Below are 12,500 nucleotides of genomic sequence, written 5' to 3'. Positions count from 1 at the left end.
ATTTCATTTTTTAAGCGAACGCTACGGGATGACGCCGTTCCCTTTCGCGCTTGCCGGCTGACCGCATTACCTCCGTGTGGAGGGGTTTCCCGCTGCAGTCAGTTTGTCCGGTCAGCTCATCGTGTGTGTCGGCGGGCTTCAGATGCAGAGAGGAGGAGTTGACAAAGGCGTCCGGGTTTGAGTCCGGGGAAGAGCGGTTCCAGAAACCAGGTAAGACAAAAACAGAATCCAAAAAATAAAGCGAACGAGTTCATAACAGGGTGAGAACACGGTGAAATCCGGAAAAAAACAGACATGGGCTTTTCTTTTCTAGACGGCTTTTCTAAATTGTTGCTCGGGTTTAGGGAAGTGAGCGGGCGGGCGGGTCAATCGGTAAAACTGGTTGGGTTCAGGGCAGGAGGAGGGTGGGTCAGCTGATTGGCCGGTCGCGCAGTCAGTCATTCAGTCAGTCAGACAGCGGCCTCTGGTGGGTTGACGTGAGAACAGCGCGGGCGCGAACGGCACTCGCGAGAGACGTTCAAGATATGAAAAAGCGCACACAGCGGCCTCTCGCGGATTCGCGAAAACAAAAACTGCACAAATACAAACCTCCCGGGACATATTTCACAGTCTCCAGAAACGTCTGCTGGACTACGTTTTCAGAATGAGCCTGGGTTGGTTTAGTTAGTCTTGGCATTTTGTCCCTCACTTGTTGATATAGTGTTTTTGCTTATGTGTTTCACCCAAAATTAACGTTGTTCTCCTTCCCCTTACTCACCATCTTCAATACTGTACATGCATTTAAAAGAGAGAGTCGTCGTGCACTTATATATGCTGAGCACTGTATGGTTCTTCCTCCATAAAGGGTTAATATGTTCCAATATAAATCAATATATGTAATTTTGGTCTCTCTTTAACATCAGTGGCCTTAACTCAGGGGTGTCAAACTCAATTCCTGGAGGGCCGAAGCCATGCACAGTTTAGTTCCAACCCTGCTCCAACACACTTACCTGTAGGTTTCACACAAGCCTGAAGGACTCAATTAGTCTGATCAGGTGTGTTTAACTAGGGTTGAACTAAACTGTGCAGAGCTGCGGCCCTCCAGGAACTGAGTTTGACACCTGTGCCTTAACTAGTATGATCTTACACTGAAATACCATAACATTAATATAAAGTGAGACTGTTGTCTCTGATGGCACAGCTCCTGTTCAGAAAGGCACTGATGTCAGTGTGATCGTACCTGCTCCAGCTGGACACTGGCTCCACAGCAGCTCTGCTCGCCTCGGCTCGTCTCCACACCGTTCATCCGCTCGTAATCCACACATGCTGTCTTCTGCAGCACAGCACAAACACAGTCAGCTCAGCTCAGGTCACCTGTGAGCCGTTAGATTGAGTGTGTACAGGAGCGCACCATCATACTCTTCCCAGCGGCGGCTTTGAGCTGGTCCAGCTCCTCATAGGGCAGCGTGGCGCTCTCGGTGTAGGAGGACGTCAGCGGCTCCATGGACTCTCGGGAGTCATCCGGCATCGGGATGTACTCTGCATCCAGCAGCTCCTGCAGACACACAGCAGTATATATATATATTATATAGCATGCAGAAACACTTCACATATAGGCTTTAGTGCCTGCTTAGGCTTTTTAAACAACAAAATCTTCATAATATACATATAATAACACATTGCCAACACAAAATACTCACCCACTATCCTCTGCTTTAGTCCCTGATATATTAGGAGTCAATAGAAAATACCAATACATAAATAAATGATGCATAATAACACTTCAAGCTTGTTCTGATTGTTCGACACAAACTCTGCACATCTGAAATGAGCTTTAAGCAGAGCAGGAGGCGTCTGGCTGCATGAGGGACAGCAGATGATGGCGGATGTTCACCTTGCGCAGCCATGAAGGGCAGGAGCTCTCGTTGGTCTTGCTGTCCATGGAGAAGAGGGGCGTCTCCAGGCCTCGATCATCCATAACAGCCTCCACAGTTCCACCCAGCATCCCCTCACGCAGCTCAGAGTCTGTGGCCGAGGCCGTCTCCAGATCCACGGAGGAGGTCGAGCACTGACCTGCAGCCGTCACACAGCGTTACACACACACACACACACACACACACACACACACTACAGGCAACATACATAACACTATATACATCTGTATAAACTATAGTAAATCTTACCGCTCCCGATAGACAGTCCACTGCTGTTTGAGCGGATGGTTTTGGAGTTCAGCACTTTTTCTGTCAATGCACATAAACAACAGCAGCTAATAGCACGAGCTCATCAAGCTCCTTAATGAAGAGTAGAGACGCTAACATAGTGTTATTTGACTGCCACCGGTGAGTGAAGTGTCCTGAAGCGCAGCGCTTACTGACCCATGATGAGGATTGTATGCCAGCCCCTGCAGGACAGATCCGGCACATGGTGTAAAGAGCCGAAGATGGGCCGCGGGAGAGCCGGACAGACCTCTGACCCGAAGCCTTTATCAGCCGGCATCCCGAGACGACCATTACCAGCGTTACCCCACGCAAAGATCTGATTATCTGAGAGACACACACAGCAGAGACATCACTGAACACACAGGTCATCCAGCAGACACACACACTACAGCTGTCTTCATCAGGTGGAGCTGCTGTTCAGAGGTTTTGCTTTCTGTAATAAGGAGCATGTAAAGAGAGCCCAAGAGTGAATATCAGAACACAACTCTGATGATGATGATGATGATGATGATGATGATGATGCGTCTCCTTCAGTTTGACAGACACTCCTGTATTTGCTGCAGTCATTTGTGTGTGTGTGTGTCTCACCCTCAGTGGCGGCGATGGTGAACCCGTCTCCACACGACACCTTGGTGACGATCTTCCCTCCAAAGGGCCCGACGAGGATCTGGACGCCCTGGTGCTTCTTAAAGTCCTTCACTCCCAGCTGACCGAACTTATTACAGCCGAAGGTCATGAGTCTGCCACGCTCTGCGCACACACACACACACACACACACACATACACACACACACACAATGAGCATCAGATGAGTGTAAGCACATTGGCGCAGTTACTCAAACACACCATCGATGGCAGCGGTGTGTGTCTTTCCCGGAGCGAGGAACTGGATCTTAAAGCGAGACAGCAGCTTGACCAGCGTCAGTGTGGTGGTGTACGGGATCCCCTGATAGCCCTGAGAACACACACACACACACACACACACACACACACACACTTTAAGAGTGGAGATCTGCAGCTTCATGCTGATATATTCCTCATGTGTGTGTATTCTCTGAGACTCCAGTGTGTTGCTGAGCTCAGAGGATTCGTCATGAAGCTGCAGAAACTGCCATAAACACACAGCTGCACTGAAGCCCCTCCCCCAGAGAATCATCAGTGATCACTGATTGGCTCCTGTATTAGAAGGCGGGGCTTCCTTTACATTTCCCCTATTTAAAGCTGTACGGGTGACCCGTCTTGTGTGTTCTGTATCCTATAGTGAAACGCAGTGGTGAGCACGAGCTCGTGTTTGTGCGAGCTCATACTTCTCCAGGGTGGTTCTTGATTCCTGTGATGCCTTGATTCAGACCCAGTTTGTTGAACTCGTTGTTTCCGCAGGCTAAAACCTTCCCAGACTCTGTGAGGAAGAAGGTGCCGTCGCTGCCGCAATAAACAGAGTCGATGACGGCACCCTGAGGAACCTCCACCTACACACACACACACACACACACACACACACACACACACACACACACACACACACAGATACAATACACACAAGCATTACCTCAATAAAGCAACATTAACACAGATGGATGAGCAGCTAGGTTAGTTGAAGCACGACATTTTCAACTTTTACCAGCTCATCATGTACAATAATCAGCAGAAGGTGATGAGAAATGCAGTTTCCAAAGCAGATTTGCATCTCACACTGACTGCACAACGCTAATTCACTGCAAACATGCTTCTCTTACTTAATTTATGTCCTGTTTCTAGTATAAATATCTAAAATATCTTATTTTATAAATAAGAAAGAAATTTAGTTTTGTTTTTAGCAATAATGCGTCAAAATGAAGCGAGTTTCTCCTTAAAACAAGCCAAATAATCTTATTTAAAGAGGAAACAAGGTTATTCTGCTCACGCTATTGTCAGAATATTGTGCTTGTTTAAAGGAAAAACTCAATTTTGACTCTTTTGATTTCTGAAAACAGGCCGATATTTCTTTCTTGTCTAGAAAATGCTTCTTGATTTAAGAATATTTAGATATTTAGACTAGAAACAAGATACAAGCTTAAAGATCTGCTGAAGTGTCATAAAATCACACAATATGACAAACTGTAAGCTTTAAATGTTTATATATTCCACTTGCAAATGTAGTTTTTCAGCTCACTAGCTTATAGATAACCTCCAGTAACACTTTAATTACCAATTCTCACTATAACTAGCTTATTACTTGTCTATTTTAAGACATTATCTGTTTATTAGTACTAATAAAGCACATATGCTGCATGATCTTATTCTACATCCCTAATCCAACACAATACCTAAACCCAACTACTGCCTTAATAAATATTAATAAGCAGCTTAATAAGCATTTATTGAGGCAAAAGGCATATCTAACGATATATTGATGGTGAAAACTGTTCATTGAAATGTAGTCTGACCAGATTGACAGTGATAGGAACAACTAAAACACTTTAAAGGTGCAGGATGTTTGTTTGACACGCAGTGGCTGAGCTGGGTATTGCACGTCTGGTTCAGACAGGTTGCCAGATTGATGACATCAACATATCAGTGATTCAGCGTCTACATTTAATCCTGTTCAAGAGCTTTAATATGTGTTAATTAGATTATAAATGATTGTGCTGGAGTGCAGTGAGTGCTCTATTCTGAAAGGCTGTGTTTACATTCCTGTCCTGTTCATCTGCTGTAAACAGCCAAACTGCTCATCACTGCGTATCTCATCATGCAGTGTGTTGTTAGGACACAGGGTTACAATGTGACCTGCTCACCTAATGTTTACACTCGTAATGTTTATAGTATTTGCTTATTAATAACCTCATGTGGAACTCTGAATCTGAGTCTCATTTCAGAGTCTGCTACTGTCCACCAGAGGTCACATTTCGGTCACAGACGCACACCCTGAGAGCCTCCCTGACTGAATGAATGAAATACACAGTTTTCCATCATCTGGTAACCCGGGGTGCTGAAATATAATTGGCTAAACTGGCATTGGGCGGGTTAAATGACCAAAACAAAGACAGATGCTCCGGCACATAACACACAGCAGAATATCTGACTTCAGCATTGTGCTTCAGATACACATGAATGTTCACCGAGCATGATCTGAAATCTATCTGCACACATATTATGGTATTTATACGCTTCAGAAGAGTAACAAACTTACAGCACTATTATTTCAGACTTCAGCAGAGCTTTAAAATGTAAAATAACAATACCTGCATTGGAGAGGAGAAATCATCCTCACAGTCCAGACCGAGCCGCCCTGCGGAGGGAAGAGGCAGAGACTCTGGTCATGCAACAGTAAGTGTGTGGAGACTCTGATTATGTGACAGGAAGTGTTTGCGGGTCACATGTAGGCATGGGACGATAACCGGTTTCAAGGTTCACTGTGGTTTGGAAACATCATGCTTTTAAAAATGCTCCTATTTTCTGTTCTAGCATTGCGGTGGTCTATAAGTTTTATAAGTGTTTTGTAAGTTATTGTTAGTTATTATTATAGATGCTCACCGTGCTCTCCGCAGCCCCAGGCGTACAGCTCTCGGCTCTGTGTGAGTGCCAGCACATGGTTGTCTCCGCATGACACCTGACGCACGGCACGCTCTGTAAAGAAGTCCAGCAGCACCGGCTCCAGCACCTCCATTCCCAGCTCGTTCTCCACACCCACACAGCCATAATAATCAGAGCCGAACATGTAGATCTGGTCCTCGTCTGGCGGAGAGCAGGCAGAAAAAACCCACAAGGCTGCATCTGAGATACTGTAGCATACTGTATAGAATTATTAGCCCTCCTGAATGATCAGCTCCCCTGTATATTCTCCCCAATTTCTGTTTAATAAAGGAAGATTTTCATTCAGCACATTTCTAATCATAATAGTTTTAATAACTCATTTATAATCACTGATTTATGTCATCTTTGCCATGATGACAGCGTTCATTGATCTGTTGTGGTGATTCTACAGTTGCTATGGTAACACAACAACTACTCCACAGTTGCTATGGTAACACAACAACTATAGTAATTGATCTGTTGTGGTGATTCCACAGTTGCCATAGTAACACAACAACTATAGTGATTGATCTGTTGTGGTGATTCCACAGTCGCTATGGTAACAGAACAACTATAGTGATTGATCTGTTGTGATAATTCCACAGTTGCTATGGTAACACAACAACTATAGTGATTGATCTGTTGTGATAATTCCACAGTTGCTATGGTAACACAACAACTATAGTGATTGATCTGTTGTGATGATTCCACAGTTACTATGGTAACACAACAACTATAGAGATTGATCTGTTGTGATGATTCCACAGTTGCTATGGTAACACAACAACTATAGTAACTGATCTGTTGTGGTGATTCCACAGTTGCTATGGTAACACAACAACTATAGTGATTGATCTGTTGTGGTGATTCCACAGTTGCTATGGTAACACAACAACTATAGAGATTGATCTGTTGTGATGATTCCACAGTTGCTATGGTAACACAACAACTATAGAGATTGATCTGTTGTGATGATTCCACAGTTGCTATGGTAACACAACAACTATAGTGATTGATCTGTTGTGGTGATTCTACAGTTGCTATGGTAACACAACAACTATAGTGATTGATCTGTTGTGATAATTCCACAGTTGCTATGGTAACACAACAACTATAGTGATTGATCTGTTGTGATAATTCCACAGTTGCTATGGTAACACAACAACTATAGTGATTGATCTGTTGTGATGATTCCACAGTTGCTATAGTAACACAACAACTATAGAGATTGATCTGTTGTGGTGATTCCACAGTTGCTATGGTAACACAACAACTATAGTAACTGATCTGTTGTGATGATTCCACAGTTGCTATGGTAACACAACAACTATAGTAACTGATCTGTTGTGGTGATTCCACAGTTGCTATGGTAACACAACAACTATAGTGATTGATCTGTTGTGGTGATTCCACAGTTGCTATGGTAACACAACAACTATAGAGATTGATCTGTTGTGATGATTCCACAGTTGCTATGGTAACACAACAACTATAGTGATTGATCTGTTGTGGCGATTCCACAGTTGCTATGGTAACACAACTATGGTAATCTTAACAAATGACCCAATACTGTAGTTTTCAACAGCTTTAGGGTATATATTACTACAATACACCAGCGTTTACTGTAGTAAGAGTGATGTAAACTACAGTATTTATCACAGTTCACTATAGCTGATACTACAGTATGCTGAGGCATTCATTAACAGAGACTTGTAAATACTACATTATATACAGTGTAATACACTTTACTATGATTTACTGTAAGGTGACTACAGTATTTTTCACATGGGCGGCTCCAGTGTCCTCCACTCACCGGTGACGCAGGCGGTGAAATCGGCTCCGCAGGACACCTGTCGGATGGCTTTACCCTGTAGACGCTCCACTCGCCGCGGCTGACGGTATGAGGCCTGGTCTCCATGACCCAGCTGACCCACCATCTTCGCTCCTCCCTGAACACTCTAGACACACACACACACACACACACACACGCACACACATACATATCCATCAGCTTCTCCTGACACCACCAACAATACACTCTTCCCTTCCGTCTGTTAGTTCTATTATGTATTTTTAATCTTTTCATTATTTCGACATTATAATATTTTAGATTCATTTATTTTTTGTTAATCAATAAATTTTTAATTAATTAATAAATGAACGAAAACAACAAGTGTGGTCAAAATACTGAACAATATACCACCATGCCCATTATCAACACACACATCCTATTCCTCTGCAGATATGGCATTGCATATGTCTCTAAAAGTGCAAAAACACAAGTGTACGCATGCATATGTCAAATAACAGTATTAATAACATAACATTATCACCAATGAACAAATGTGTCCTGAATTAACTGACTACAACTGAGCTGTGAAGAAAGAGGAGGTGGTGGCAGTTTTCATATGTGGACAATAATAATCTTTTCTATTTGAATCCTTAACTTTTTGTCATATTTAACATATTTGCATGCTGCTGCGCATCCCTGTGTGTGCAATAAGCAAAGTGGATGTATGTATTTTTATCCTGTTCATCATTTACATGCTCCTTAAATAACAATAAAAAATTGCACCGTAACTGTGGGTGCACAAATAACACCTGCCCCTGCACCTGATGCCACGATGCACTGGGTGTATGATGCTTCTGCAACTATCACATGTTCCTGCTGTGATTATTTGCTGAAGCTTCATCATGATATACAGTATTATTAAAATATTGACCTAGATTGCAAAAAAGAGATGACTTTAACAGGTGTAGTAACCCAAAACCCCCTGGAGTATGGCTTTATTAGCAAAACAAACCAAGCTGAAATAAAACAAATGAGAGTTTCTCCAGAGGAAACAATATTAGAGGAAATGCTGTGAACATTTCCTGCATCTGAGAAACAGCATGTGGGGAATATTTGAGAAAGAAGAAAATACAGCACAGGAGGGCGGATCATTGTGTGTCTACTTGTAATGATGAGTTGTGCATGATCTTACGGCCCATGTGTAGAGCTCTTTCTCCACCGTGACCACAGCGAAGTGTGTTTCTCCGGCGCAGACGTGTTGAGCGCTGCTGCCGCCCTTGAACATGTCCAGCTTCTGTGGAGTGAACTTCCCTCCGCCCCAGAAATACACCTCCCGCGAGCGCGTCGTCACCACCGCCACGGACGTCTCGGTCACTGTACTCAGCCTGACACAACACAGCAGCGTCACGTAAACACACATACACACACACACACACACACACACTACTGCTGTATATGAGACGCAAACCTACTTGGGTTTCCTGATGGCGGAGTTCAGCGCAGCCACCCGCTCCTCCAGCTCTCTACACACACACACACACACACACACACACACACACACACACACACACACACACACACACACACACACACACACACACACACACACACACACACAATTAATGTACAATAAACTATCGCTGTAGTGCAGGTTAAGTCTCAACAAAATTATTATAATACATTTTAAACTCTCAAAATAAAATGCAATTAAAATAAATAACACAAAAAATGCTATTTATATTTCAAACTAAAGTAATATACACAATAAAAATTGCCGTAAAATAATAAAACCTGTTTGACAAAAGAGTATTTAATTTAGAAAATTAAACATTAAATAAAAAAACACAAGTGAATAAAATAAATAAATAAACAATCACTTTGTTCAATATGAATGGGTAAATTAAAACACAATAAAATAATGATAGAAATGCAAGTTATGGCATCAGTGACTCACACTCTGACATGAGAGATGACGGGCTGCTCGAGAATCTGCTCCGCTGTAGGCCGTTTCTCAGGATCCTTCAACACACACACACACACACACACACACACACACACACATGTCATGATGACATCACAGTGACCTCAGCACAGGTCCTCAGAGGGCCTGTTTACCTGGTCCAGACACTCGTACACCAGTTTGATGAGCTCAGACGTGTAGACATCAGAGTTGATCTCCATGGTCCAGTTCCCCTGCACGATCTTCACACACAGGTTCAGGGGATTCTGGGAAACACCACCAACATTACCATCATCATTATCATCATCATCATCAGAATCATCATCATCATTACCACAATCATCACCATAATCATCATTACCATTACCATTCTCATTACCACCCCCACCACCATCATTACCATCCTCATTAACATCACCACAAACATCATCATCACCATCATCATTACCAGAATCATCATCATCCTCATCTGACCCTTATCATCATCCCCTTACCATCATTACAATCACAATCATAAACCTAAAAACTAACATCAGCATTAATGAAACAAACTGAGAGTACACTGATATGAACAGCAGATTTAAAAAGTGATATCAAAATAAAAACTACATAAAAAATGCAGAGCTATAATAACTTCATCAGTCTGCTGGTGTGTGTGTGTGTGTGTGTGTGTGTTTACCGTGGCATCGAATGTCCTGGTGAGGGTCAGCAGCTCAAACAGCACACAGCCCATGGCCCAGATGTCTGACTTGAAGTTGTATTTGACGCCCTGGCAGAGCTCTGGAGACATGTAGTACGGCGTGCCCACACACTGCAGACACACACACGCACGCACGCACATACACACACACACACACGCACACACAATAAAGCGTTAAAAATCATTTTCCTTCAGCGTAGTCCCTTGTTCATCAGGGGTCGCCACAGCAGAATGAATCGCCAACTATTCCAGCATATGTTTTACGCAGCGCATGCCCTTCCAGCCACAACCCAGTACTGGGAAACACCCATATACTCTCATTCTCACACACACTCATACACTACGGCCAGTGTAGTTGATCAGTTCCCCTATAGCGCATGTGTTTGGACTGTGGGGGAAACCGGAGCACCCGGAGGAAACCCACACCAACACGGGGAGAACATGCAAACTCCACACAGAAACACCAACTGACCCAGCCGAGACTCAAACCAGCGACCTTCTTGCTGTGAGGCCACAGTGCTGACCACTGAGCCACTGTGCTGCCCATGTTACTAAATTCATATATTCAAATGGTGTAGGCGTGAACATCAGTGTGCTTGACATCACGATGAGAACAACAACACATAACTCACCTCAGATTTTATTTGTGTGTCTGTGAAGTGCAATATTTAATAGCTCAGCAGCGGGTTATATTTAGCTTCTCTGTCGTCTACATTTTAACACTCAGCTTTTGAAGTGGTCACTTTGAAGCCGAACGCTCCTTCATTTATATCATCCTGACTGCATTTGACAGGAATTAAAATGGAGCTAAAAATATCCTGACCACAGCAATCAGTGAGACACAGCACACCATACACACACAGAATCTGACAACAAAGCCGTTTGATGAATGAAAATTATAGCTTAAAGTAAGAGCGGCACGGTGGCTCAGTGTTTAGCACTGTGAAGGTCTCTGGTTTGAGTCTCGGCTGGGTCAGTTGGTGTTTCTGTGTGGAGTTTGCATGTTCTCCCAGTGTTGGCGTGGGTTTCCTCCGGGTGCTCCGGTTTCCCCCACAGTCCAAACACATGCGCTTTAGGGGAACTGATCACCTACACTGGCCGTAGTGTATGAGTGTGTGAATGAGTGTGTATGGGTGTTTCTCACTGCTGGGTTGCAGCTGGAAGGGCATCCGCTGCGTAAAACAAATACTGGAATAGTTGGTGGTTTTGTTTAAATGAAGCTTCTTATTTTATTTGCTTCCTTCATGTTTAATTTGATTTGCAATAAGCTTTGAAATTGCCATTTAGTTTTGACAGAATATAAACTGTTTAAACACATGCAGCGTTTGAGAAATAAGGGTCCTCGTTCATTTCTAAATGATCCAGACTAGGGTTGCACGACACTGGAATTTGGTACCAATCGTACTGCAATTATAGAAATGTCCATTTCCTGCTAACATAAGAATGCACTCAACAGCGCTGACTTGCCATTGTGCTTACGTGCTCAACAGAAATGACTGTGATTGGCTGAGAAGGTCATCAGTTCACTGAACTCACCGCTGTGTACTGAGTGAAAGCACAGATACAGGAACACTGGAGCGTTGTCAAGTCATGTCGATCAGCTGGTTTGTCTATAAGCTGACAGATGAGCCATCCGCTGATTATTCACGGCTTTAAAACGCTGCACTGTGGTTACACTCAGCAAACAGCGGTGAGTTCGGTGAACTGATGACCTTCTCAGCCAATCACAGTCATTTCTGTTGAGCATGTGAACACACTGGCAAATCAGCGCTGGTGAAGAACGTGCTCCACAGCGCTCAAACGTCAGCAGGAAGTGGACAGTTTTCAAATTTCAGCACTGATGGGTCCTGAAATCCAGTATCGTGACAACACTAGTCTGAACTCATTCTAATCTGATGTTTGACTCTTCACTCACGGTTTCAGCCATGGAGTACTGCGAGTCCAGCTTCTTGGCCAGGCCATAGTCCCCCAGCTTGATCAGGTTGGTTTTGGTGAGGAAGATGTTCAGCGTTTTGATGTCTCTGCAAGCACAAGCACGTGTACAACACTTCATATATTTCCCAAATGATGTTCAACAGAGCAAGCGATAGTTCAGACTGTGCCTGTACCTGTGCAGGATGCCGGCTTTATGAATATGAGCAACAGCAGCAGCGATCTGATACAGGTACCACACCACCACCTGTGGAGCAAACACACTGCTGCAGGAGCACTCACACACTGCACATGACTGACTGTGTGTACATGTGTGTGATCATGTATGTGCGGCTATATGAGTGTGTGTGTATGTGTGTGTGT

The 12,500-nt window shown here is 43.7% G+C and overlaps 1 protein-coding gene across 1 annotated transcript in view; it reads right to left on the bottom strand.

Annotated features, from left to right (window-relative positions):
• nek9 (NIMA related kinase 9) overlaps positions 1 to 12,500 on the bottom strand; it is a 20,452-nt gene that overhangs the window by 3,812 nt on the left and 4,140 nt on the right. Inside the window, 18 exon segments of the mRNA NM_001440737.1 lie at positions 1,220 to 1,312; positions 1,391 to 1,534; positions 1,874 to 2,052; positions 2,163 to 2,222; positions 2,358 to 2,525; positions 2,790 to 2,951; positions 3,048 to 3,156; positions 3,509 to 3,670; positions 5,423 to 5,469; positions 5,715 to 5,915; positions 7,567 to 7,711; positions 8,738 to 8,930; positions 9,018 to 9,068; positions 9,500 to 9,564; positions 9,661 to 9,771; positions 10,185 to 10,316; positions 12,121 to 12,226; positions 12,314 to 12,384. Of these exon segments, the coding sequence (NP_001427666.1) occupies positions 1,220 to 1,312; positions 1,391 to 1,534; positions 1,874 to 2,052; positions 2,163 to 2,222; positions 2,358 to 2,525; positions 2,790 to 2,951; positions 3,048 to 3,156; positions 3,509 to 3,670; positions 5,423 to 5,469; positions 5,715 to 5,915; positions 7,567 to 7,711; positions 8,738 to 8,930; positions 9,018 to 9,068; positions 9,500 to 9,564; positions 9,661 to 9,771; positions 10,185 to 10,316; positions 12,121 to 12,226; positions 12,314 to 12,384 (2,199 nt within the window).

The sequence above is a fragment of the Danio rerio genome, chromosome 17 (genome assembly GCF_052040795.2).
Source record: "Danio rerio strain M-AB ecotype USA chromosome 17, GRCz13ab, whole genome shotgun sequence".
NCBI lineage: Eukaryota > Metazoa > Chordata > Actinopteri > Cypriniformes > Danionidae > Danio > Danio rerio.
Note: the sequence above shows the minus strand (reverse complement) of the source record. Positions and strands in the feature narration are given on the sequence as shown.